Source organism: Neopsephotus bourkii, unplaced genomic scaffold (assembly GCF_033783945.1).
Source record: "Neopsephotus bourkii isolate Nb327-2 ecotype Australia unplaced genomic scaffold, CSIRO-AGI_Nbou_v1 NB_1328, whole genome shotgun sequence".
Lineage (NCBI taxonomy): Eukaryota > Metazoa > Chordata > Aves > Psittaciformes > Psittacidae > Neopsephotus > Neopsephotus bourkii.
Window position 1 is genome coordinate 1,969,056 of NW_026901808.1, and position 27,825 is coordinate 1,996,880.

Here is a 27,825-nt window from a genome sequence, read left to right on the forward strand (position 1 = left end):
ATGGTGAGACCCTGGTTGAACTGGAACTTTGAGCCGTTCTCCTCATTCAAATACATGAAAATCCATTTAAAGCAAAAAGGTACTTATCAACATGATGTCATTATTTCTATCATGTAGATCCTATTTACAGTACCTTTAGTAATTTCTGGAACATTAAATACATATGACAAATTACTGAAGACTGGAAAAAATTCATTCACCGGCTTTATCCTGATGTAAATGTGGATGATATCTGGAAATATAACAGAAGATTAAATCATCGTTAAGTATGGCTGTGAAATTTTCTCATGCATATATTCAAAATACATATGGTATTATTCCTCTCTCCATGCTGTTACAGTACAGGAAAATATCAAATGAAGTGTAAAAGGGATACTTGCTTGAGTAGTTAGGAGAGGCAATATCTTGCACCCTGACAGTCAGTGAATAAACTTCAACTCCTAGATTAGCTGGGTTTTCCAAATCAATACTTTCAGTCATCTAAATTAAAAAGAAACACAATGGTAGATATACTTCCTTACATAAAGTCACAACACACATGATGGCAGTTACTCTTTTCAGCATTTTGTAAGTGTGGTTCCCCCCCTTGGATATATAGAATTGCTCTGTAGGAGGAATACAGGCTATTAATCAATTACAGGATTGAATTTCAGGCTTTTTCTACATGTTCACACTCTGGTGTCTCTTGGAAATACAAAACTCTTTTGTCCTGCCAACAAAATTCCTTCTCCTTAAGTGCAGGAAGTTTTATCATTTGGATCATAGGGTTTTGGCCTTTTACCTAGTTAATACAAAGCTCATGTAATGAGCTGGCTATTTACTCTGCCCTTTGTTGGCTCAACAAGAATCTGCTGTTGCTAAATAGTAATAGTTACTCCTGGAGCTCATGCCTGCAGACATGTATTAAAGGTATCAGGTTCAGCCACAAGTGTTTATCCAGGTACCAAGCTGTTACTAAATGGTGCCCCACACAGATTTAAATCCTAATCTCTTGAACTCTCTGTCTTTTAGTAGAAGCCTCATAAACTCTGGGGCAGCAGGACTAAATCACAGCCATCCACCGTTGATCATCTACAGGGAAATTCCTGAAGGAACAGAACACTTCAGATAGCCTGTTATATTACATACACACAGTGATCAAAGGGCTGACAACAATTGTATCCTGTGCAGCAATTAAAATGCTTTTTACATTGTCAGATGTAGCAACTAAGGGCAGTACTCACTGACATGTATACTTCAGATCTAATATTAAAGTAAGCCATACAAAATCGTTTTACTGATCCAGTAGCACTCGTGTGTTTCAGACAGAATGTATATCTTTTCTTATGTTTCCCTTTTCCTGTAGTTGTCCACGGTTCTTTTTAAAGCAACAGAACAACCACCATTGCACATGGCCAGCAGCTGGGAGGGCGTCTGGCCAATGCAAATATGCCAGCACCTATTAGCATAAGATACCCATATTTTGACACACAAAATCACACAAGTGCAAATCCCACTACACTGTTGTGAAAATTCACCACTCAAAGTGGTTTTACAATTCTGACCAATGAAGCTGGGGAGTAGTCAGTGAATGTGGGATTTCTCAAGTATTTCAGTTCTTCATGCCGGATAGGAAGGATTTTCCACAGTTTGTCATGAATAAATGGGTATGAAACTGCATCACATTTCACTGTTTATCTATATCAAAGTTGGTGCTTCACACTCCCTAAAAAAGGATATTTTTTTCCAATCATATCTAGCACATTTATTTAAATCTGGAGAAAACAGTTCTCTGCTCACCAAATTTTGTAGAATCCATAGAAAGCATCCTAAAAAGCGTCCTATCAAAGGGTACATAGTTTACACCCAGTCAAAATAGTTGTTCTCCACATCATACTTACTGTGAAATGAATTATAGGGATTCTCTTTTTCTTGTACAGTGAATTCAAAGAACTTACAATATTTCATAAGCTGACTTCTGAAATGTGACAATCTAACATAAAACCACAAAACAACTGACCACAAGTCTCCCAGACACAGTGGAATCCAGAGCAAAGTTATTGCTTCCAAACCCAGATAATCCAGTGAAATCAAATCGATTGTTTGATGGATCAGCGTCAATATCTTTACAGTAATTTCTAAGTTCAAGAAGGAATGTCCCAGCAGCTGTATTTTCATTTGCCTCTTTCCTGTTAAAAACAAACATATTTCCCATCAAAGCAAATTATATTTCTCCTCTTGAACTCTTCATATATTACATATTACACATTACATATTACATTACAAAGAGTCAACTTGTATTTATTTCCTACATTAAATCCTATTGATGAAACAACCCAGAATCTGATCCATACGCTGTGGTGGACAACAGCCCTTTACAATGGGCAGAGCATAAGCATTCAGCCAGATCCAAACCATAAACTTGAAACTCAGCTAAACTTCAGATGCTGCCACGAAATCTTAATACTCACTATTAGTCCCATTAATAACTAGTACTTTAAAAAACACCTTTACAACATTCATTTCTTCAGTATGTTATAATGTTCTGATGAGAAGCTCATTGTTTTCTCCTTAACTAACAGCTGGACCATTCTGTTGTTTCACAAAACTAGCATTTCTGGCCCTGCTCTTGACAGCGATGGTCTCTGTGATGCATATGGAAGTGGGGGCAGAGGTTGTTGATTTAAGTTTTTTTAAATCAAGAGAATTAAATGCAAAAAAATGAAGAACCAACTGAAATACTGCTAAGCCCTGATTTTGTTACCTTGTGCAATCTCTATAAAACGAGTTGTTTGATTGATTGCATTTTTTCCCTTAAATTCTTTGCCTCCCTCAGATCAAAATTTAAGCTTACTAAATCACCAAGAGACTGTTGTATTGTTGTCATGGGTGTTGTAACTAAGCAGCACTCTGAAGAATTGGATTCTCCTCCTGCCAGTATGTAAAAGTATGTGATTTAAATCTAAGACATTTCTGTTAGATAGTGAGCAAGCAATTTAAACGGATACCCATTAACTGGAAATTCCTCCTTGCATAAGTACTTGGCCTGAGATCCTGGATTTTCATCTGCAGGACCATCAAACTACCGTAAGTGCACCTGAAGAACTGTACTACACAATGCAGTGTACTCTGAAAGATCAGAGCCCAGGCACATCAAACACTTCAGATGGACAAATTTTACTCCCATTATTCTATGACACACTTCATCTGCAAAACAGAGTTAATGTTATGTCCTCATCTGTGAATACAAACTACCTGATCATCACAAAGGTCTCAGGGCATTCACAGTGGTAGCGAAGTCCATGACTAAGTTACCTTGCACAGAGGACATCAAGACATTATCTGAGCTCTGAAGAACTAACAGATTACATTAGACAAAAATCATGCAGGTCACAGGGAGGGATTTAGAAGAGAAGATCATGAAGTTTAAAATAAAACCGCAGAACTGACTAGCAAGGTTCCCCTGGTGAATGTTTGTCCACAGTTTAGCATAGGGTAAAGAAAGAAGGAGCCTGGATGTGTATAGGTCAAAAAAGTAGTTCTAATATGTGCATCTGATATCCTAAGGATTTAGGTATCTGAAAGAGAGGTAAATAAATTACCTGAGTATACACAGATAATTTTAGTCCAAATTTTCAGTATAAACATGTCAGAAAATAGAATTTTGTGCCCTAAGACTCTTAGAGTGAGCTCTAACCTTTAAAGGCTAATGATGAATGCCCATTTGAGCTGTAGGTATGGGAACCCTAGCTGATGTCCCCTAGACTGCGCACTGGTCCAGGGCAACAAGGCATTGCTAAGGCAATGAAGAGCCTCCATACCTGAAGGTAGAAGGATTGCATTCTGGTGGGTTGTCATTGATATCATCAATAATGATTGTGATTTCCATTTCTCTGGCGTGACCACCGCTGGGACTGTCCTCCACCCGGACTATCAGTGAGATGTTAGGATGGAGCTGCAGTGGAAGGTCATCTCGGTCAATTCTCCCAGTCACCTGCAGCATTCCAGTCACTGGACAGAAAGCAGCCAGAAGTTAGTTGTTCACCATGGGAGGAAGTAACATCCACTCATGGTGTATGTGCAAAAGAACAGGATAGCTCAGCAGACAAGTAGAAGAATAAATTATCTTCTATTCTGTGCAGATCATGGCTGGTTTAATTGTGGGTTTTTTTTAATGGTACAAAATGGCTCTGAGAGTTCTGCATAAGGCTTTAACAGATAGATACCCATTGCTCAAAAACGAACCACAGGTAGTCTCAGCAGAAGGCTTGGGAAGCAGTTATAGATTCCCCTTACTCTCTCAAAGAGGTAGTACAAGTCAATGTTGAGTGCACTCACAGACCATCAAAGACAATGAGCTGCTAATGCCTGTACTGTCCTTGCTTTCTAGCTAGTAAGACTGCTTCTCTTTCTACTGTTATTGTTCAAGCATCCTTCAGCACCTCTAGATCTACTCACAGAGCTGCTTTTACCTGTAAATCTACTCAACAGAGCTGCTCTTAGCTGTGACAGTTTGCACCAAGTGCTCTGGTCAGCCATTCACTTAATTTTTTTTTCACTTGTGTTAGCCTCTGTTCAAAAAGTGAAGGTGTTTATGGCACAACACAATACTATTTCCAAAGCACAAAGGAGGTAAAGGAGCAGTGTAGATACCTTCTGCCTTTTGGAGTGTAATTGAAGGGGTAGGGTGGCAACAAATCATCAAAGGGCATAAGGAATACAAAGCATTTACGCACTGTGTTGTGTGTCACCTCTTACAGCTATGATAAGCAGCCCTAAAGCAACAGCAGACAAGGAGCAAAGCAGTCACTGAATGCCAGCCTTGGAGCAAAACCCTCAGGACACTGGTGCATGCACCCCAGGGAACACAAGGAGATAGGACGAGCATGAGAGAGAGTACTCTTTTGGATTGCCTTGCTAAGGAGGGTCAAGAATAAAGCAACTAAGCTGCAGTGCAGATTTGCTGTGCATGTCAATACTAGAGCAGCTTTCAAGCAGGAGAGAGGACATTATGGTTTACGTGCAGCTGTTTCAAGAGCCCCAGAAGGGTCACTCCAGTTCTCAGAGATTAAAAAGGCAGCAGCTAATCTTTCTTATACTGAAGGGATATCACCCTCTGTAAGTCAATATTTGTCAAGAAGTCACCTTTGGTCTACTTTCTTCAAGATATCGTAGTGAATCTTGGCCAGCAGACCAAAGAATTTAATCCTAGTGAAATACTGATCGCTTCTTATTTCTAGGGGCAGCCACAGAATAAAGTAGGTCAATTTAAAACTAAGGCAAAACCTTTTTCTCCAAAGTGGCCATGGTTTTTTGGGGTGTCAGAAGGCACATTTTTGTTTGTCTTACATGGATTTATGGAGAAATATCTGTCATAAGACTGGATGCTGTAGAAAAGTCTGCTGGGAGAGCCTTCATCATCAGGATCTTTGGCTGTTACATTGGCAACAACAGTGCCTGGGCTTTGTTCCTCTGGAATCCTGTAGATCCTTTGCTTTCTACAAGATAAAACAAAATTTATCAGAACACCCATATGTGTTTGAAAGTGCAGCTGATTACAGACCCAGCTGAGCAGTCAGTTGTAACAGCAGAGCCATAGCTGCACTAGGCTCAGATGGCTATTTGCATGTCAGGGTAAATATCCCAGTCACTGTTTCTGCCAGCTGGATGGGTAGCAATAGCTGAACTGGTATGTGGTCACAAAGCATGACATGGCCACACAAGTGTCCTTCCCCTGCAACCTATTCACAGTAAAAACAGTTTGACTGTGACAGCCTCGTGGAAGCTGAAGACAGAAGGGGCTGTTAAGTCATTCATTCCATCTTCCTACTGACCCACCAGCTGGTAAACCCACTTGCTTTAATTCCTTCACTATGCAAGAGAAAAACAAAAATGGAAGCAGTAATATAATAAATCATCTTTTGGAATAAATGCTGAAGGCTTTTTGAGGATAACAATATTACCAAAAAGCTGATTTGCCCCTGAAGTAGGTGGAGGCAGGGAGGAGCACTACTGAGGGTGCCCAACAGATGAACATGCTCCAAACTCCCAGAAACATCTGTCTGTCTGATTCATATTACATAGAGAAAATGATTCTTTACTGCTGCTGTTTGGTATGCCAGTGCTCCTAGATTTCCCATGAATTAAGTGAGTTTTATAGCCCAGATAAAGTCTGGCAGATAATTGTGCAGGATTGCTTATAATAGTTGCAGTTGCACGTTCACATGGGTACTCAGGTATGCAATTATGGTTCTTGAACAACATGCAAAAGCAGGTGTGGGCAAGCACACAAAAACTGTGCAAGGAATTCATGAAGGGTGATTTATACTGCTGAAACACACTGACACACACAAACATCTACTTCTAGAAATCAAAGGGGGTTGAAGGTGCTCAAGGGTTCAGAAAATCTTTAGGAGTATGTTTCAAGACAGAATCCTTTTTGCACGTTTTGAACTTCCTATGCCAACATTTAGCTAATTGACTAGTCTATAGTTCCCAGTATAGAAAAGCATGAGCCCTTGGTCATCCTCTGAAAACCAACATCACAGGGCACGTAGCAATTAGAGCAGGGAATTGCAGAGACGGGTCAGAAGATCTCTGGTCTCCAGATCTCCATTTGCAATTTTCAAAATGGTTAAGAAGACAAAGTATCTTCAGCTGTTTTGTCAGCTCATATGAAAAGAGGAAAGCATACAGGAGAGAGACCACATAGGGTTTTCCCAGCAAAAACACCTTAGTTACAGCCACAAGTTAATAAGGCGTTTGTGACAGCTGCAGTGCCAGTTTTTATTAAGTTTCTGTCTCACTCTTGGCATTGGATTTCTTCTTTGGTCTCCTGTTGCTTCCAGAGTCACTGCTACCAAAAATGCCACCACAAAATGCCTCTCTGGTCACTGGGGAATATGGGAAGGACAGCTCTAACTGGTTTTGGCTCTAAGTAGGGAACTCCCTATGCCCACAGTGACCATAGCTCTGACCTCTCTCTGGACATCAAACTCACCACAGCTCCACCTTCATAGCCCCACCAGTCCTCCTGCACCCTGCACGGGCCATTGTTCTGTCCCCACCAGATCTCTCAGGAAGAAGTGGGATGTTACGGAGCATATCCCTGTAGCACCAAGTACTAGTACAGCTGGGGAGGAGTTGGGGCCTCTTCCTACACAGCTACGTCTGGGCTGTGTCCTGTTGTCCATCTGTCTGCCACCTGCCAGTGGCTTTTTACAGGATGGTTCAAGCAGGCCTTTTAGATGCTGCAGCGTAAGTGCAAAGGAAGCATATGTTTATTTTCTTGTCTTCTCCGTTGTTTTCCTGACTCCACAAGTTTTCCATTGATTTTAACAGCCAGAATTTCAAAAGGCTGAATGCCAATGCAGTGTTGTGAACACCAGAAACAGATGTGCTTGCATATACTATGGGAACAATTAAAAATACCCTTTGAAACTCTGTTCTTGACAGCTTTGATCAGGAGAAAATAAAGAAAGTCTGCTAACTTGTCAAGTTTCCCCAGCTCCCATCCCAGCACTAATTATTACAGTGTCAGAAAGTATGCAGCCCCAGCATGCAGCTCAGATTTTAGCAGGGAAGAGGCCATACATGTGCATACTGAGGATAGATCATGATGTGTAATTTAATCTAAAGTTCTTTACAAACTGAGCTGCTCTTTTTGGTCTGTAATGTCAGTCTAAAAGGGAGAAGATTCAAACAAATACCAGGGCTTATTTGTGCCATATGAGATCTGAGTCTTAGACCTTAGCTGTTATGGATGCTCAAGTCACTGCAGCTCTCACTAATTTGAACAAGTAGATAAATATTTAAAAGAGCTCCTTTAGCATTCCAGACATAAGGATAAATATGCAGAAAAGGCAACATTTGGAGGAAATAATCAGTCTAGAACACAATGTGCAAACGTTGGCACTGGGAAGAAGATTCCTCCTGCTTGTAGCAGTAGAGTAACGTAGAGTGAGCTGTTAACCTTATTGATTATTCAGACATGAAGTTCAAGTATTAAATGAGTAGCAACAAAACAAAAAATCTGTGTCTGTTTCTAATATTTCATTCTTCTGTTTCTTCAGCTTCTCCACTTCTTTACCCAGTAAGGTCCAGATCCTTGGCCTCAACCCGGGAGCCCTGCATTGCTCTGGCTCCACAAAACACCCAGAAGATTGCTCTAAACAAGTAGCTGGAAACCTCTTGGCATGGCCCAGGTGCTACATTGTCTTCTCCTCTGCATAGATGGCAGGCAAGCAGCCATCATAAATATTCTCAGCAGGGACCGTAATGCATTGAATCCAATCAGTATCTCATGCAAGTGACAACAATAGAATCAGATCAAAAGTAGTTGCCAAGCTCCTGCTTCAGAAACAATTGTTCATTAAGCTTTCCACAACAAAACAGCCTACTGGTGGCACAGGTATATTCTTTCCCATTTTCCCCAGTTTTCCGCTATTTTCTTGATTCCAACTAAAACTCTGTTAGTCTTCAAAAGCTATTTCTGACTTGTGTGTTATGACACAATTTCTTGCTTGTGACACAGTAAGAAAGGACAGTGTTCCAAAGATCACTGGGATTGTTCATAAGTGAGTATGGGAAGAAGGTGAAGACAGATCAAAAGTAAGACATTTTTATGTCTAGACATTTCTGCATGAATAAACATCATTACGGTGAAATGCACATCTGCATGAGGGGTAAATTCTTCATGATTATATTCACACAGAGTAGAATTCATCGCCTTGTCCAAATTTGTCCAAAGGTCTTTGCATAGCTTTAACTTCTCTAGATGCTAACAAGTACAACAAAATTATTTGGCTGTTCGTAGCATGAAGGCAGAGACTGGAAAACTTGAAGCTATTAAGAATAAAAATGTAATAATAGAGGGAAATGAAGGCAAAGCTTTCCAGTAAAATAACAGGAATCACAACAACATTAAAATATGGTTTTCAGTAGTAATTTGTTGTTATATTTACCTGCCCTTTTGCTACGCCCTCCCATTGATGCCAAAGCAGTAGAGCTGGCAAAAAATCAAGATTTTGAGTACAACAGAACTTTTTCACTCACGTGGTAAAGTAAGGTCTTTCATCATTGATGTTAATAATCTTGATATTCACTGTTTTTGTTGAGTTGAGTCCATCTGGATCTGTCACTGTTATATTTAAAAAGTAACTGTTAAATAAGAAAACAAAGCAAGAATCATTCAGTGGCTATGTAGGAAAATGTTTCTCTGCCTACTGTAAGTTAATAGACCATGTCAATAAAATACATTCTTACTAATGTGGATCTTTCTCATAATCAAATTCTTTCCTGGAAAAAATGGCTCCATTCTTGAAGACTGAGAATGGCACTGATGCAGGGAGCAGTGAATACTGAAATGAAGAGAGCAAGCAATTAGTCTTTGTGTCTTTAAACATCCCTCCATTCATTCCTTGCCTTGTAGAACAGGCCAAGTTACAGTACAGCATTTGCCTCAAACTTTGCTTAATAGAACATGCTGATGTATAGATGCCAGCACGAGCCCTGATTGTCTGAGCTGAAGCAGCTCCAACTTGGTCGTACGTGCTTTGCTTGCCAGCCAGTGGGGAATCACAGACACTGAAGTACATTAAAGCCCACACTGTTCTCTACCTCTGTGAATGCCAGGTCTGCAATAAGAATTTAACATAGAGGCCAGCCAGCAGGGCCACAGCGCCCTAGGCGAAATCAGCCTTGTGATGCCAGTGAGAGTACATGCACAAAGGAGTGAACAGGTGAGTCTGGATTTGCAGGACTTAGGAGCTCTGGAGGGAGGCAATGAAGTCTGGGAGGTCCAGATGTTGGGAGAGAACAAGGAGGGGAGAGTGGGCTTTCATAGAGTACATGAGGGTGTGTGGCTGAGGGGTGTTGACAATAGCCTGGTGTTAACAAAGCTGCTCAGCAGCTGCTTTGTGCATTGCACCACACAAACAGGTGCCATGCCAGTGCACAGGGGTGGGAGGGAGCTGAGCACCCCAAAGCTATTCACAGTATGGAGAAAAGCAGTACCCTGCTCTCCATGGCCCCAGGGTAACTACCACATACCTGCTACGTGCTCCTCACTATTTTCCACATGCTAGGCCATCACCAATAAGCCCTCAAAGACATTTCCTTTGCTAGTGCAAGGTCTGAAGTATGCAACATCAGAGGGTCATGCACCATACAAGTAATCTGCAAAATCCACTGAGCAGATCTGTCTGGAGCATGCAACTGTTCTTGGGAAAAACCAGGAGGTACAAGAGTGAAACACCTTGCCTCCTGCAATGATAGATACAATGGAAATTGCTTTTTAAAAAGCAGCTGGCTGATCACAGCATTTTAAGGGTTTTGGGTTTTTTTTTGCCAGTTGACCTTTCTAAATTCCCTCTCTGGATTATTATTTCACCTGTTGCCCAGCACTTCTGTATTTGCAGCTTCTTACTATGCCTGAGATTCATCAGGGGTTAAAGGGTGCGTGGAACTCACTCCTATTGCTTTCAGAAGCAAAGCAGAGTTAAAAGGCCTCTGCTTCCCTCCTCACCAGCTCAGGCTTGCTGGTTTGACTGGACAAAACCCGAGGACGGACTTCAATCTAATTGCTCCCTTGAATAATGATACACACTGAAGTAGCATCTCCAGGTTCAGTTCTTGACAATGCTGTCTTTCATCAAGCCAAAGCCAGTAAAGAAAAGCTACAACACAATTCCTAGGTAAGTGTAGTTACTTTTCCCCTGTATGCAAACAAACATCACTTGCCAGATTTTTTGCTGATACCAAGAGTTTTTTCATATCAGCTATCACATTTTCTTAACTGAAGGTCACAGTTTGCTCTGGGACTGTAAAAAAGCTGAGATCCCTTTGCCTTAGAAGTGATTTCCTTATTGTCTTATTGAAAAGAATTTACACTGTGATACAGTTTAAAACTTCTGCTTGCTTTTAGGTCCTCTCATCTACAAGAAGTGTTTTGCAAGCTATTTTTCTAAAAGAGACACAATTTCTCCTGTATCCCTGATTAATTCTGTCAATATCTGCCTTCAACGTCCCTCAGTTTTGGAGGGCTGAGAATTCAAAATACAGCCCAAACATCGAGGCTGGGTTTTCTTAGTTTATTGTTGAAACTGCTTTATTTTTCTTGACTAAACCTTTTCCTGTTTCCCTAGTAAGGAAGGAAGTTGTTGAAAGATGCTGGCAATTAGGATTTCAGATACAATGGATTGTATCATTTCTGGGTTTGGGGTTTTTTTAAACTTAATACAACTTACTTTGAGTTTAGCATTTTCAGGATCCGCTGCTTTAACTTGGTAAATGCGTGATGGAGGTGTTCCTTCCAAGACATAGATTGTTACAGCTGCATGGATATAAGTGCACTCAGTATTAATTGAGTAAGAATAAAGGACACAGCAGCAAACATAATGATATGCTGAAGTTGTCCATATGTATTACTGCCTGCTGCATCTTCTCACTTCACAAGTGTAACTCCAAAATTGTCACAAACAGCACAAACACCCAAAAGAGAAAAACAAACTGACTGTACATCTAGAAACAGGCAACCACCACTGCAAGTTGCAGTGTGAAGGTACAAATTGTACCTTCAGGAGAGAGACTGATCTTCACATACTGCCCATCTTGAGCTGCTCACAGGGTATGGAGTAAAATGATGCATTTGGGCTGCACCTGTGTCTTTCTTTACTATATGCAGATGGGGAGAACATATCCCTGTGCCAGGTCCTCATTTTCTCCCTGTCCACCCTGTGCCTTACTGAGAGAGCTCAGAGCCTTTCCTCTTCATTTTTGCCTTTCCTTTACATCAGTGAAGTAAATGAATTATGGATGGTCTCCATCGACTTAAATTTTTGCCTTATTAAGGATGCTAATTCAGTGCAAGGTGTGCTTCTTTCCATGCCAGGAATTCTCACAGCTGGACTATCCCACACTGGGCCACTGGCAACAGGCTTATCTCTCCTTGAGTTGAGTGATTAATAGAACAACAGATCTTTAGATCACATCATTTGCTTTATGCCCTTTTGTGTCTGCTGGACCAGCTGTTTCTGGACTATTAATTTCCACTGTGACCCCTGCTGACTGCTGCTTCTCATCAGAGCAATGGGAATCCCAGGGCAGTGTAATGAGTTGTTCCCAGAGGACAACAATATGAATATAAAGTTTAATGAGAGGGAGATGCTTTTTCATACCCAGTGAATGTGCAATTAGTCTAATTGTAGCTGCTACTGTTAACTAAAGCCACACAGTTAGACAGATCAGACATCTGTGCTCACCAATTTATGGCAGCTCTAGCTGAGAGTTAAGCTGATGCACTTATTTGTAACAAGCTCCCACGTAGAGCGTGTTTCATGCTGTGCCGATCCCCTGAAGTGTCACATTTAATTATTATTAGATTTCAGCAGCACCCATGATATGCAAGATACCAGCTATATTGAGAAGATGACACAGCCTCCTCCCTAGGGGAAGATGGTTTTCTTTACAAACTAAGTATCGTATGGAAGCAGGAATGTCAGTGTGCTTAGGAGGCATTAGGTGAAGATGAATTTGAGCGAGCCTGGTCTGAACTCATTGAGCAGACAAGCCCTGCCCTCTGCAGTAGGGAGAAGTTAGTTCTGCAGCCACGCTGCACTGCTGAAGACCCCAAGGGCTGCAAGTTGCAGCCTACCCAACACTGCTGCTGTGTTGGTCCAGATGTGGCACCAGTAGCCAGCTCCAAGTACCTACCATGAACAGATCCCAGTTTGGTATTTTCACATTTTTAAGAAAATTGAATATTAAATTATTGAATGCTTTTCCATAGAGCACTGTTACAATATCAGGACTTCAAAGAGGCTCTCAGTACCTCATGAAATAATAAGAGCATATTTTTACTCACTACCTGAACTGTTCTCTCTTTCTGTGAACACATAATAAATACATCACTATAGTCTGTCACCCACAGTACAAGTTTTCCAGGTCCTCTCATTAGCAAATGAACGAGATAAGACTGCTCAGGGAGTGAGGCAGTTATTCCCCATCATTTCTATTGATGGTATAAGGTACTGCATGGCATGCAAAGCCTGTACTGATGACAGCTGTGGTCCAGACACTCCAGCCTAATCCCTAAGGCTACTGAACACTCCTCCCCATCGCACCTTGGTCTGAAAGTAAGCCTGGTTAACAACATCTGCCCCATGCAGGAGACAGGACTCTGCCTTTTGCCAGCTGAACCACCATAGATCATGGTCTCTGAGATCACATTCTTCAAATCAGTTTTCCACTTAATTTCTCTGTGCAGGTTCAAATGCAAGATACAGATGTACACAATTATACACTTATTTAAATTTATCTTTCTTCTCCAAATAAGTACAGTTTTCAACTAACTACTGAAACATGTACCCATACTCAATGGTTATATCCCACCAAACATCAAGTTCCCATTCATACCTCTAGTTAGGTAGTCTCATAAAAAAATAAATATGTATTTATTCATATTAATTTATATATTTTTTTAAATTCTTCAGGTACTTCAAAATGGCTAAATCATTTTTGGTCAAAGCTTTAAGAAAGCTAAAAGGGCATTTTCAGAGATGAAGCATACCAAATGTTCATGTAAAATAAGGCTCTGATAAAAAGTGTCTTCTTCCTGCCTTGTTTTCCTAAAGAAAAATGCTTAGACCACTTTAGCTACAGGCACTGTACGTAGCTATAGGGTTTTTAATCTAATATCATCTTTTCAAGTATTGTTCTTTTCAAATACCACCTTTATCTTACTTTGAATTGCCATATTTCCTTGAAATACAGGACTTTCATTTTTATCTGTTACTTGGACAGTCAGTATGTCAAGGTCGGTTCTCCCAGTTGTGTCTTCCACGAAAATCTGTAAATCAAATCTATTTGGCATGGTTTCATAATCCAGGACAGGGTTTCCAGTGGTAACAACCTGGAAAGAAACAAAAACAGTTATTAAGATATGGTGCAAGAGTTGTAAGTTACAGTCTGTGTGAGTGAATGCAAGTGAAACGACACTTTACATCACTAAGCAGTGAGCATTTTAGTCCATCTTCGACTTGCTGGCACGGTTCTTATCATGGCAGAATTGTGAGAAAAACAAAGTGGAAAGACCAAAATGTTGTGGCTTCAGGGAGTAACAAGGACCTCTTGTGTGAGGGACAGTCTGAAGAGGAGACAGCCCGGAAGGAGTTGTCTCCTGCCTCACACGCAACTCTTTGTCTTCAAGGTCAGGACTACATATTGCAGGTTCTTGTCTGCATGAAGTCTCCACGTTTTGACACCAAGCTCAAGGAGTAGTCAAGGTGCTTTAAGTTTCAAGACTGAAAACTGGGAGGAAGCCCTGCAGGACACAAAAGCAGCTTTGCTACTTCTGTGAGTCGGGAGCACAAGGGGGAAGAATTTTACTTGCAATAAGGAGTGTAGGGGCAGGAGACCTAGGCTAGCAGGTACCAACCCCTTCCTTGTATAAGCCTTGGCTGGGAGAAGACTTGCAGGAAATCACAGGAAGAAAAGAGCTGCATGAGCACACTGTATGAGAGAGGAACACACATGAGAGGGACATGCATGAATACACTGAATGAGAGAGGGACTAGAACTGTTTGGTGAAAATGTTGAACTAGTTAAAAAAATAACAAAGGCCTTAAGTTTTGCAAGATTGATAAGGCAAACATTTGGTTTGGGATTTGGGGTTTTGGTTTTGGTTTTGTTTTTTAAAGGCTTCCAGCTCTGCATATTGCCTCTTAACACAAATACGTACAAGCACGAGACTGACATTCTGTGAAAAACATTCAATGCATTCTTTTTGGGTTTAGGATGTGTCCAGAGCAACAGCAGGATGCTGAAAGTTACATGCCTCAATCTTCAGTGCTGAAGTAATAAAGAAGCAAGAACTTTGTTTTCTTGGACAAGAAAGGAAAAGGTGAATGTTAAGTTCTCTGTGTAGCTAAAAAACTGTGAAGCTTGAACACAGTAGTGGGGTGCTGTCAAACTGGAGAAGAGAAGAGTTGGGGCTCACAAGTGTGTGAGACAAGGAGCGTGTCAGTGTATTCAGCATACTGCAGAATGGAGGAGCATGGAGAGGATGCAGAAGAGCAGTGAAAAAAAAAATCCTTGATTTTAGATGAGATGCTTTGGCCAGAGGGCAAATACAAAAGTGGTATCAGCACAATTAGAACACAGAACCAAAAATAAAGCCAATTAACTAAGACAGTTGGAGGAGAGTGAATAGAAGAACAAAAGTTTTATGCCTTCTGGTTTGTGAAACAGCTGCTTTCTGGAACCTTGTGGATCTTTTTGTTACAATACTGCAGGAGAAAGCAACTGTGTCCTGGATGGTCTCCTCTCTCCTGTATTGTACAAACAGAATTTTCCCATAAAAGTGATGCTAGCTCAGAAAAAAACATTCTACAAAATCTTGTAACACCAGTAGGAAAGTTATATGAATGTTTACTGCAGAGTTAAATACAGTAAACAGATGTAATGAATTCAACATGAGAAACTGTCCAATTCTAAGCAGAAATTATATGCTCTGGGGATTACCCCTCCAGTGCACAGCCAAATATTTTCATTGGCATTGTAAGTACAGCCAGACTGCCTAAAAAGACATCTTCCACCCTCCTTTATAGAGACCTTGCAAGTGAAGATGTGAATCTAGATGGTCTTTTTCTGGGTTGCTTTTGAGAACAGCTTGCCATTGGGGTAGGCTGTGACCCTCTCCTCCTGTGTTCACCTCTCCTCCAGGTAGTAACAATACTTAATAATAAAGGCAGCACTGTACGCACTAAAAAAGCTGCAGACTTCATGAAAAGGGGTCTAGACTCACCGCGTAACTGTCCACCCCTTATTCCACCCAAGAATTTCATTGTTCCCCACTTCACTGCCAGGATGCAGAGAGAGCATCACTAACAGCATCAAAATAGTTTCAGGCAGCAAAACGTTTTCATTCAGTCAACACATTTTCTGCCCTTGGGATTCTTCAAATAGAAGTAAGGTGAGGAACGATGACTGGGGCTCATATCTCAGAAACAGAGTTTCTCAGCAATCTCAAAACTTATCAAGAAATGTGATACTGCTTTGGCTTGCTGCAACAGGAGTAAGTGTAGCTTCATAAATACAGAGCAGCCTGTGCTAACAGGTACTTAGCTAATCCGCAAACTCCATAATTCATACATGAAAAACTGCCTTTTTTTGTATCTTAGCAAAGATTTAATCATTTTGGATCACATCTCTTTTGCAAAATATTGTACAGCTCTGCTACAACATAGCATAAATAGTTAGAAGTAGCAATGTTTATCAAATGAATGAACTAAGAATACTCACTGCTAACTTGCAGAATTTGTGTGTAGCTTCCTTTATGTCTTCCTCATGACTGATACAAACTGGACCAACCTCTTTGTTCTTTGTTTTGAGTAAGTTAGGAAACCCTGTAAATATCTACAGTTCAACAAAACATACAAAGCCTCACAGGCCATGCTAGTAATGGGGTAGTAGTATGAAATGAGTATCAGCTGGCACTTTTGGAAGAAGCAGTCTCCAGTCTATAGCTTTCTTGGCCATTCATTTTCATTCTTGTGTCACACTCTGCACTGTGCTAGAATCTCTCATCATCCTGCCATGATAAAAATCAAGATGAGACTTTTTATCTATTTGCAGGGTTATTTTTAATCCAGATTAATTTCTCAGTCCCACTCAACAAGCAGCAACATAAAGTGCTTGTGATGCAGAGATGGCGTGGGACAGGAGCAAGCAGGTATAAAAAAAGGTCTATGTTTTGCACCAGAAGGGATACGTTTAATTCAAAATGCCAAAATATAGCTGTCCTGAGTTCAGCAGTAGCAGTCATTTTTTCTCCTTCTTAGTAGCTGGTGCAGTGCTGTGTTTTGACTTTCTGCCTGGGAATGGTGCTGATAACACTGATGTTTTTAGTTACTGCTCAAATGCTTGGTCTGGCCAAGGACTCTGTGAGCCTCATGCTCTGCCAGGGAGGAGGAGAAGCCAGGAGGAAGCAGAGACAGGACACCTGACCCAAACTGACCAAAGAGGTATTCCATACCACAGCACGTCATGCCCAGGATGTAACTGAGAGTTACCTGGACGGGCTAGGACTGCGGGGTTGGACGAGGTATCGGGTGATGCTTGGTTGGGCTGGGGGAACGAGTTATCGGTTGGTGGGTGGTGAGGTGTTGTATTCTCTTCCCTTGTTATTTCCTTTATCATTACTATTACTGGTGGTAGCAGTAGTGATTTGTGTTATACCTTAGTTACTAAACTGTTCTTATCTCAACCCGTGGGAGTTGCATTCTTTTGATTCTCCTTCCCATCCTTCCTGGAGCAGGGGGAGGGCAAAAGGGGGGGGGGAGGGGGTGGGGGGAGTGAGAGAGCCACTGCATGATTGATGGCTGACTTTGTTTAAACCATGACAACAGCCTAGAAAGGGAGTCCCACATTATGAATTCTCTGGCAGCACAGACAGATTAAGGGATGTATCCATATCCTGCCTGTTACATCCCCTCAACTGATTCAGTTCAGGTGCTTGCGCAGCCACATCCCATGCTTCACAGGTGAAAGAGGGCTTTTGGGAGAGGTTTTTTTTAGCATTTCACCAGTCTGGCTGGGGAGCAGCTAAAGAGCCAGCAGAGGTTTGTGCTTGCTGGGAGACAGCAGTATGGGAACAACAGCAGCTCCCCACAGACAGGGTGAATCAATGAGCCTCAACCACCTGGGCTCACGGGCTTACTTTCCCTATTTTCATTCCCAGAAACATCAGCAAAAGGAAAGAAAAAAAAATCCCTGGTATCAATTCTGTGAAACCTGAACTTCCTGGGAAGCACCCAGACAAATGTATTCAAATTGACTTAAGACTACTCAGTGTCTATGCATGTCTTTAAAGACAGTCTTCGGTGCCACTGTTCAGACTCAGACATACAAGCAAGTTACAATGGGATGACAAGTTATTGTGCATCTGAACACTCACTGCCAGTGACAAATGTGAGCTAACACTTACTAATTTATCCAGCAGTGAAAAAAGAGTGTTAAGTAATAGAAATTGCTTTGCCTTTGCCATAGGACAAGAGCACACCATAGACAGAAATAAATCACAGATGTGTGGAAGTGTGATAACTTCTTACCTTGAGATAACTACCTTGTGTGTCACAGCTTTTGTCCAGAATTAAATATGACTTTGATCTGACTCAGCTTACTTTGTTTTGGAAGTGAGTCAAATTCATTTTAATTCTAGGTGAGAGCAGCCAACCAGAAGATGCACGTGGTTTAACTAAGCCACTTTAACTTCACAATGACTTCATATAAATTAAGATGAAAAGCTATGTACAAATCCCCAAAACATGGGGTTGTATATATCCTTCTTCACCTCTTATTTCCAAAAATATCACTTTTTTTTTTCTATCACAGAATAAATGGGACTACTGTGATAGATGTTTTTACTGGATGCAATTAAAAGTTACAATCACTACTGCTGTTAAATTGTCGTATCTATTACAACATGTCCAAATACTACCACAGTCTGCATTTGCAACTCTTTCCTGATTAAACAATGAGACACTGTGCACTGTCAGTGCTCAGTAATTCAGGAAACATCAGCCTACATGACTGAACATATCTCAAGCTAAACGTAAAACTCACCCTGTATTCGAGATTTCCTTTTGGTTCGATAACAAAAGCCCCTGCGAGTGGATTTGAATTTAATATGGTAGGAACTGCTGCAACATCTTTAGAAGACAATGGAGAAACAGTTACATTGAAGGTATAAACTGTAACACCAGCTGCTGCATTTTCTTCAACAGTGCTTATTGCAGGCAAGCCCTGAAGCAACCGGATTCTTCTTCCTGCAAGATGAAAACGAATGTAAAATTACTTCTGGGAACCTTGGCCTAGCAGGAGCCACAGCTTGTGCCAAGAGCTGCCATTACTGAGCACAAAATAGCTTGATTCTCTGAATGGTGGCATTGCACAGTAGTAAATACAGTGCTAATGGCAAAAGAATCAATCTTTTCTCTAATTCAGTACTGTACTCTTGTCATCTAGAGCGGCTGTTGTTAAAGTAGTATTCTTACTGCATTGTTTGACTTCAGATATGCCTCTATGTAAAAGCAAAGAAACGGAACATGTTTCTGATGTTTCTGTTGTTTCGTTTCACCCCCTGTGCTAATTGCTGCCTCTGTGCACTGATCACTTCAAAAAGCACCTTGAATCACACAGATCCTGATGTTAAAAAAGCAATCTTTTGTGAATTACACAGACTGCTCTGAGCAAGGAAGAGCAGCCTCCAGCCCCTGGACGAGATGCAAGCCCAGAAAAGCACTTTATGGTTCAAAACTGCCTGGAAGCAGCGGAGGCTGCTGTGGCATCCAACAGCTGAGCTCCTGCTTCTCAATCAGACCTTTTGACTCCCCAGACCAAAATCTTTGCTTGCTCTGTCACTGAGCTTCTGGGTTTTGTTATTTTAACAAAGGCTTGTGGTGCTTTGAGTGTCTATAAAATATAGATCAGGACAACTTTTAGGGCATATCCTGAAACAGTATCTTAGTAACCTCATACATCTAAACTAACAATGTACCCCAACATGAGACTTGTGGCAGGGCTGACTGCTGCTTGGCGGGGCTTCGCTGGTTTGTCCAAAGCACTTGCTAAGAAAGGTGGTTGTGTTCAGTCGAACTTCCCAAACACTGTGTGCTAAGAGGGAGGCAGACACTGCTCACCCAACAGCCTGGCCAGGCTGTTCATACACTAGCAGTTACGGTAGCAAAGTATCCTTTTGCTGGGCAGCCACAAGGCAAAAAGCTGCTATGGAAACTAAGCTAAGGCCATTAAGGCTGCTGCACGTTTCCACCTGGATGCTCAAGCTCAGCCTGGAGCTTGGGAGCATAATGCCAAGGGGAAATCCGCTGCTTTGCAACGCTTTTGCAGTGTGGGACAGAACCATCTCCCTTCCCTTCCTCTCATGCGGCTGGGGAAGAGTGACCCTCATCAGCTACTAAAACGGCCATTCCTCAAATGGAAGCAGGATTTTTAATTTGGAATGGGACAGTTCAGGTCCAGTGCTTTCCAATGACATTAGAAGAAGTCTTAGTGACTTTTGCCCCAAGCTAGCAAAAAATCTTTTTTCCGTACATCCCTAGGGAAATTTGGGAGCATTTTAGGGATACCCCACGTATGGCCTTTGTGTGATAGACATTGCTCCTGTTACTGGCCTCTTAAATAACTTTTCCCCATAGGATCACGGAAGACTTAGGATCCCTGTGCCTTTACTACATGAGAATCAAAACTAATCTCAGTAAATGAGTCCACAAGACAAAACATGAAGTCACAAGGTCTCCCTTCTTCCTGCATCCCACCCCAGGAGGCACTTGCAGGGTTTCCTGGAGCACTTCTTAGAGCAGCATGAATCCATCAGACACTTCCAGTTCTCCTGCATTGTGGGGAGGAGAAGGAGGGAACACGGGCTGTGGGAACATACTAGGGTGTGGTGGGAGAGTTTGCATGTGGGAAGACCACTTCCTCACACAGGGCCTCACTGGTAAAAGGCAGAGCTGAGGTTCTTCCCTGGAGCTGCATGGAGGTTCCCATGCTCCCACACTCTAGATACAGCAGGTCCATGGATCACTCATCTGCATGGAATTACCCTGGCCAAAAGGCCTTGGAGATTCTCTGCAGGTGAGTAAGGTACAGGTGAGACGTGGGAGAGGGTGAGGTGGGAGCTGCCTGTAAGAGTTAATCTGAACAGGTCACACTGATTCTCTGGTAGGGCTGAGTTCAGCTGAGCCGTTACTGGTCTATGACAGCGGGAGCAGGACCCAGTGAAGGACTGAGTTTTCATCATAAACAGAAAGTACCCATCCGAATGAGACCGGGCTGAGAGAGGCTTCTGGGGATACATTTCCATAAATGGAGCTGAACTTTGAGTATATATCCGTTGAACAGAACCTGATAAATCCTCCCTCAGCAAGCCACAGCTCATTAATGGAAACCATTCATAAAATAAATGAAATAATTTTTAATATTTAGAAACATGGAAAGAAAAGAGTTGCTATTTTATATTGTCTCTAAAGATTTCATTTGTTGTTTATTCAGGATTTGTCTTTCTAAATCACAAGTTCTTTCTTCCTACTCTGTATTTTTAACCGAAATTTTCAGTACTGCACCTAAATGGCTTCTTTTTTTTTTCACTTGATTATACAAAAGTCCCCCTTCCATACCACAGGTCTTTGCTTACCTTCTTACTCTGGAGAACAAAACATGCCTGAAGCAATTTAATACATTATTTATCAGAATTACCAGCCCCAAACATTGACAAAAGATGAGTCCAAGTGAAAACAAGCATGAGACTGGCTTTGGGAAGTACATGTATGTTTGTGATCTGTTAGCCTTTACATTGTGCTTAAGTCACACCTTTAAGTTTTTCTCTCTCCACAAACATGCAGGCTTGAAAAAGGAAAGCGGAGATTCACATGCAGTGTCCTGGTCATAGTTTTGGGGACATCAGGAAAACCACCAAATGCTGAGAAGTTCCTGAAGCTTGGCAGAAATCTTTCAGTTGCTTGAGAGCTGAACCTTGACTGACTGTACCTGAGCAGCTGGCTTACTACAAGCAAAACAAGTGTTCCATGAGCCACCCAGACCGCAGGTGAATGATCTGCTTTAAGTTGTTAATGTGCACATATTCATATTGGCAAATCTGCCATGTTTTTACACTGGGCAAAGACAGTGATATTACCCTACTAATATTTCCCACAAGTGTTTGCCTGTTTGGTCCCATTTGATTGCTTGGTTTATGCAATCAAAGAGAAATGTTATTAATATTTCTGAATACTGGAGTATCAATACTAGATATTGTTTCCTGAAGAGCTGACCTCCTTTCCTACTCCAACACTATCACACTGAGCAGCAACTATTGCACACCAAGTGCCTCATCCAGCAAAGTGTCTTAGCAAGGAGCCAAGGTCTCTTCTTTATTATACTGCTGTAACCACAGAGCTCAATCTAGTTCAGTAGGAAGTAATTGTTACTTGATTTTTTCCGTCTGTGTCTGATCCCTAAATATGCATTATAAATCTCCCAAGAGAAAGAATAACAGCCAACAGTGTTCTAATTTTAGCAGCATAATGAAAACATGTTCTTACCAGATACTACTCCCAGCAAGATGAGGAGAAGGAGCATGATCTTCATTGTCTTTGTGACCCTCTTCTTCATGTTCCCAGGATGCAAACTGAAGGAGTATCATGGTATGTTTTCCCTAGTTTACATCAGCTCCACCTAAATTCTTGCTCTTTGTCATGCTGTGGAGCAAAAAACAAAACAAAGGACCCATGTCTCTAAGGAAGTTTCTAAACACCGTCAGCTTGTTTGCTTGTCAGAGAACTGCTCCTTGCTGACACTCCATCCACAGATCTGGGCAACGCTTTAGAAAACAATCATTAATAGTCCTTTCACTGCAGTAGTATTTTTTGAAGCATTATGAAAATAATCTAACGTGTTCTAAATCTGAAAATACCATGCTGCTTTCATCGCTCTGGCAAATGAGGTGCTGTTTTCACATGTCAGGATCAAATACTCATGCTTTGTTCCTGAAACCAAGGACCTGAAGTTTTCTCATTTCTCTGGGTACCAGAGAACTACTCAGACGACACACAGCATATCTGGAGGTGAGACTGCAGTGTATGTACATGATGAAATTAGTTTTGCTGTCTCTGGAACAGCATGGACCACTATGCAAAGTGCACTGGCACCCTTAGATCAGGCATTTAGCTAGCTAGACCACAATACACCCACACAACTTCTTTTGTTTTAAATCTAAGGGCAACCCTAGCATTTTTTCATGGAGCATAGTACAGAGGTGACACTAAAACTGGACCTGACTGCAGTATAAGTGCATCAGCATTGACTCATAGAATAACTTGGGTTGCAAGGGATCTCTGGAGGTCATCTAGTCCACCCTGCTCAAAGCAGGCTTCATTAGATCAGATGATTGGGGATTCATCTAGTTGATCCTCAAGCACTTCCACCAAACTGGAGAGCTCTGCTAAGAGGTAGAATTTAGAGATTCAGGTTTAAGACAGTTCTGGAGAAGCCATACTAATTTGTGAGCTAAGCTAGCATCCCTTTATGGTTCTGCATGACACTGTGGCTGTCCCAGTGAAAGCTGACATTAGTTCAGAAAGCTCTGCCCCCTGCTCCTGTGTTTTATGTAGTATGAGCATGTTCACTGAATATGCTGAACACTGGAACAGGCATTGCCTATGCTTGCTGCATGCTCACCTTAAACTGTTGTATGAATGTGCCCTGGAGGATTCTGCTGATACAATGAAACTGGAAAAGATGCATCCGTAAAGCCTACTGATTGGAACAGAGCCATACCTACACATCTGATACTGGCTTAGGGAACCGTAAGACACAGTCATTTGATGGTCAATCTGCATCTATTTTAAAGTGCTTCTAGAGCTTTGCCAGGTCCAGATGAAGCCTGGGTTCAAAGTGAATGTGTTCACACTCTATCATCTAGGAGCACACATTGCATAAACCTGTAGAACTGAAGAAGCTGGTCTTCCATTGCCCCAGGAAATGTGTGCCTAGACTTTCTGCTAGTAAAACAAAAATAAAAATGCATGGAAAACTTCACCCTCAAATGACACAGTTAAGCTGTTAAGATATTAATGTAAATGTATTTATATGTGCAAGAAGTCTAGCCTGTCCCTTTACCTACCAGATCATTGTCCACCCCTTCCTATGCATTTCCTTGTCTACAATGAAGATTTTGATCTGGCTGGACGTCTCACACAGATGAGGTCTTTGTGCACAGGCATGAACGAGGCTAGTACAATAAGCTTGTGATCTTTTACTAATAATCAGAACACTGTAAAACTGCTGCTAGCTTTATTCCCCCCTTTTAGTTGCAAAGTACGATCTAGATACTGCTGCTTCTTTTAATCTTGAAAGAGCTATAGATACAGCTGGGCTAGGTTTTAAAGTAGCCAGTCTTTCAGATACATGCATAAATTTGTTTAGTGTCTAGCTTGAGTGATAGAACTGCTTCCATGCTATGCTCAATAGCTAGGCCTTTTCCAGAACTCAGAGGTCACAGGTTTTGTCCTTTATTTTCTTTCTCTTACTTCTTAGGCTGAGGATTTTTCTGGGGGGTTGGTTTTGGTGGTACTGTGTTCGAGGGGAGGGGAAGGTGCTTCCTATAAATGCATTTTCCAACTTTTTGTTGTTCTTGTTCTTCCTTCATTTGAAAACCTACACAGATATATTTTCAGCAAGAGCTCAGTGTCCACATACATAAATCAAGCTTTCCTCTGTACATCTTGTAATAGAGGCACTATAAAGCAGTATAGGAGACATGGATGGCAAAAGCATATGGAATACACGTGTGCTTGAAATGCCAGCCTTTCCCCAACTTCACCTGGAAGTGCAACAGGTAATTGTTTTAGGTCCTAAGTGAATACCATAAAGTAGTTATTTTCTGTTTTCTCTCTAAATATGTTTTGAGGGCTTTCAGGTATGCCCTGTTAAACCTTGTGGTTCAAGCATGTTGTGAGAAGAGATTGTAGAGGTGTCCAGGGAAACATGGGGAGAGCCAAGGGTAGAACACAGTGAAGGAAGAGAGTGCAGAGGGCAGCTCAAAGGGATGCAGTGTGTATGAGGGGCTCTGTCTCCTTCTTCTTCCTTCAATCACTGCCAGTATGTCTCAGTACCTCCCTTAGATCCCTCTTTTCTTACATTTCTCTGCTGAGTGGATTTCTGTGATTCTCTGATTCATCCTGCCAGCTTGTAAGGAAGAAAGTGAAAAAGCAGCCACAGTTAAAAGAGAGCCCAAACAGACTGAAAATTAAATAGATACATGCATATCATCAAATATAGGGCTGGTTAGGAACAGATGAGGTAGGAAAAGGCAAGCAAGGCAGAAGTTCCCTGGTGAGGTGGCAACAGCAGATCTGCCGCTGCATGAAGGTCAGGAATGAGATTCCTGGGAATATAATGTAGCAAGATGAAGAGAGGTCAGGGCAGCACAAGCGAGAATACAACCAGGGAGTTTGCAGGCGAAACAGAGGGAAGAAAATTTGATTGAAGTAAATTATAAAGATCAAGGAACAAACTGGTGTTTCAATCATTCTTGGCTTTCAAGATGATTTGAAATCTGGGTACTTTAGAACAGTGCAGAAAAAAATGTGCTTCTGAATAAATGTCTTCTGGATTACCAGGTAAGATGGAGAATGTGAGGAAGACACTACATCTTTCAGGAAATTAAATTTCCAGGGGAAAGACCAATATAGAATCATAGAATCATAGAACTGTTACGGTTGGAAAGGACCTTAAGGTCATCTGGTTCCAACCCCCATGCCATGGGCAGGGACACCTCCCACTAAACCATGTCACCCAAGGCTCTCTCCAACCTGGCCTTGGACACTGCCAGGGATATATCGAGCTGCAAGAGACTGCACTGGTCTTAGGCTGAAAGCAGAGAAAAAGAACATGGGAAGAGAGAGGTATCAGGTGGGACAGAAGAGAACTTGATATGCAAGCTTCCAATTGCCTGTTCTCAGGAAAGTGAGGTATTTTGCCAGAGGCCAGCCTCAGAGAAGTAGTTTACTTGCATAACAAAATGTGTGGATTCAAGACATTCATCCCTTTTCTATGCATTTAATTCTCAATTGGCTTCCAGTCTGTCAACAGGAAAGAAATGTTCTCTCGCTTCTCAAACATATCAGAGGTTCAAGACATAATTTTCCCATTAATGGCAATTTCAGCCAGAGTAGTGCCTCTCTTCCGTTAGCCAACTCACAGGAAAGGAGACAGTATACTCTAACTATGGCACTGGAATGGGTTGCCCAAGGAAGTTGTGAATGCTCCATCCCTGGCAGTGTTCAAGGCCAGGTTGGACGAGGCCTTGGGTGATACGGTTTAGAGCGAGGTGTCCCTGTCCATGGCAGGGGGGTTGGAACTTGATGATCTTAAGGTCCTTTCCAACCTTAACTATTCTATGATTCTGTGATTACTCACCAAAAATTGAGCCGCATAAGGAGAATTTTCACACACCTGATACAACCTCAGTTCAAGACTATTTCTTACTGTTATTTCACTAATTATATTACCTAGACTGTCAGGTTTTATTTTAATCTCCTTTCTCTTTTAACACTACAGCTTCTCCATTCACTGCTCTGGTAATCTTTCCTAAAATATTAAAAGAGTACCTTAGCATCCTACACCAAAAACTTATGCACCATTTCATTACATTTCTCTGCAAAAAGCTTCCTCTGTACCATTTGTGAGGGACAAGAGCAAACTAAAAGTCATGAGTACTATCCAGGTTACCTTAATCTCACTCAAACAGATCCCAGTTTAGCAAGGTTAGTAACCCCCACAATTATACAAAAATAATCACAGACAGATATCTGGGCCATCTATTTTCTGTCATTAAATTGTGGACACATAAACTCACCAGTCACCTCCTAATAATTAACTTGAGGTGTCTGTTAATACCAAGTGATTCCATTACACCAAGAACTTTTGATGGGATTGAGGTTTAAGAAAAGAACAGTTTAAAATCTGGGTAAATTCTTACAGAAGCCCCAAAACAATGCTCTTGCCAGTGCTGAAAAAAAGGTTCTCCCATTGCTGAAGCAGTTATACACCCAAGGGATGAAACCATTTGCCAGCAAAGAAGGAATCCTGGGAGTCTGTCTTTTGCCACGAGGAATCTGAGCACTTATTTTAGAAGGACTGGGAGTATGTAATGCATTAAGATTGAGGAGATTGTTCTGATCCTTCCCATTCCCTCAACTCCATCTTGACAAATGTGGATTGAGGCGTTTAGATGATTACAGGGACATAAGTTCAAGACGGCTCCAGATGTACTTCAATCCTCCATACAAAGAGGTCAAGCAATTTCCCCAAGACCACACAGGAAGTCCAGAAGAGCCAGAGTTCTTGGTCCACTATCAGTCTCAATGCTGATGACTGTAAGACATCATGACTGTAAACAGCACATTGTTGCCAAACGTTTTTCTCTTTGAGAAGTTCTTGTGCTGTTTAAAAAATATTACATTTTCTTCTGCATCAACACAACATGGAGGTCAGTGAAACACAAGCTTCAATATTCATTCACCTGAGCAAAAGTAGATGTTATCAGCAACTACTTTGTGTTTTGTGGTACAAGACAAAAAATGTGTGGTGGTGTAGAACATTCAGTACCTGTGAGAAATTATGTCACTTGTCCACACCAGTCATGTATGTTGCTTGAATTTCAATTGTGTGATTTGTCTTCCAAAATGTTCTAGTGCAAGTAACAATTCAGTAAAAAAGGTGTCAAGGTCAATGAAGACCTTTTTCTGAGTTTACTGGATATTGGATCAGGGCCTGAATCCATGTGGCTATACTTTGTACCTTGTGATACAGCATATTACAAGTTTGTCTGTCATTGTAATTACTGGGCCACCTGAGCTGATTGGTAAATATATAAACAAGGATGTGAAGTAGCAAAGGATGCAAAAGCAACAAGAAAGAATGCTCTGGGCAAATATGGGTACAGAAACTCCAAGGTTTCTATGTACATAGTGTGATGCAGTTCACTTAGTCATGTATTGCATCACCAAGAATAACTTAAACAGATTTTGCATCATGAAATATACTGTATTTTACCTATTTTATCAGCAAAAGGGAATTGATTATACTTTGCAAATGCAACCTTGACTTTTAGCACAAATAAAATGTTTTCTGTTTGCTTTGGGAAAACAAAACAAAGAAGTACGCAATTAACAGAAAAGAGCATGGCTGGACACAGAATGAGGGCTCAGGCGGTGGAGCTTCACTTGGAGGTGGAGAGTTTCTGCTCCAGGGCTCCAGTGAGCTTTG

At 41.4% G+C, this 27,825-nt stretch overlaps 1 protein-coding gene across 1 annotated transcript in view; it reads right to left on the reverse strand.

Annotated features, from left to right (window-relative positions):
* CDHR3 (cadherin related family member 3) overlaps positions 1-22,275 on the reverse strand; it is a 38,672-nt gene extending 16,397 nt beyond the window's left edge. Inside the window, exons 1-12 of the mRNA XM_061366386.1 lie at positions 22,098-22,275; positions 18,601-18,803; positions 13,720-13,888; positions 11,226-11,311; positions 9,244-9,338; positions 9,034-9,138; positions 5,329-5,477; positions 3,801-3,990; positions 2,000-2,168; positions 1,333-1,413; positions 381-480; positions 134-232 (exon numbers count right to left, since the gene is read on the reverse strand). Coding sequence (XP_061222370.1) covers positions 134-232; positions 381-480; positions 1,333-1,413; positions 2,000-2,168; positions 3,801-3,990; positions 5,329-5,477; positions 9,034-9,138; positions 9,244-9,338; positions 11,226-11,311; positions 13,720-13,888; positions 18,601-18,803; positions 22,098-22,167 — 1,516 coding nt within the window. The 5' untranslated portion in view covers positions 22,168-22,275. The remainder of the gene's footprint in view (positions 1-133; positions 233-380; positions 481-1,332; positions 1,414-1,999; positions 2,169-3,800; positions 3,991-5,328; positions 5,478-9,033; positions 9,139-9,243; positions 9,339-11,225; positions 11,312-13,719; positions 13,889-18,600; positions 18,804-22,097) is intronic.
* Between the last annotated feature and the right edge of the window lie 5,550 nt (positions 22,276-27,825).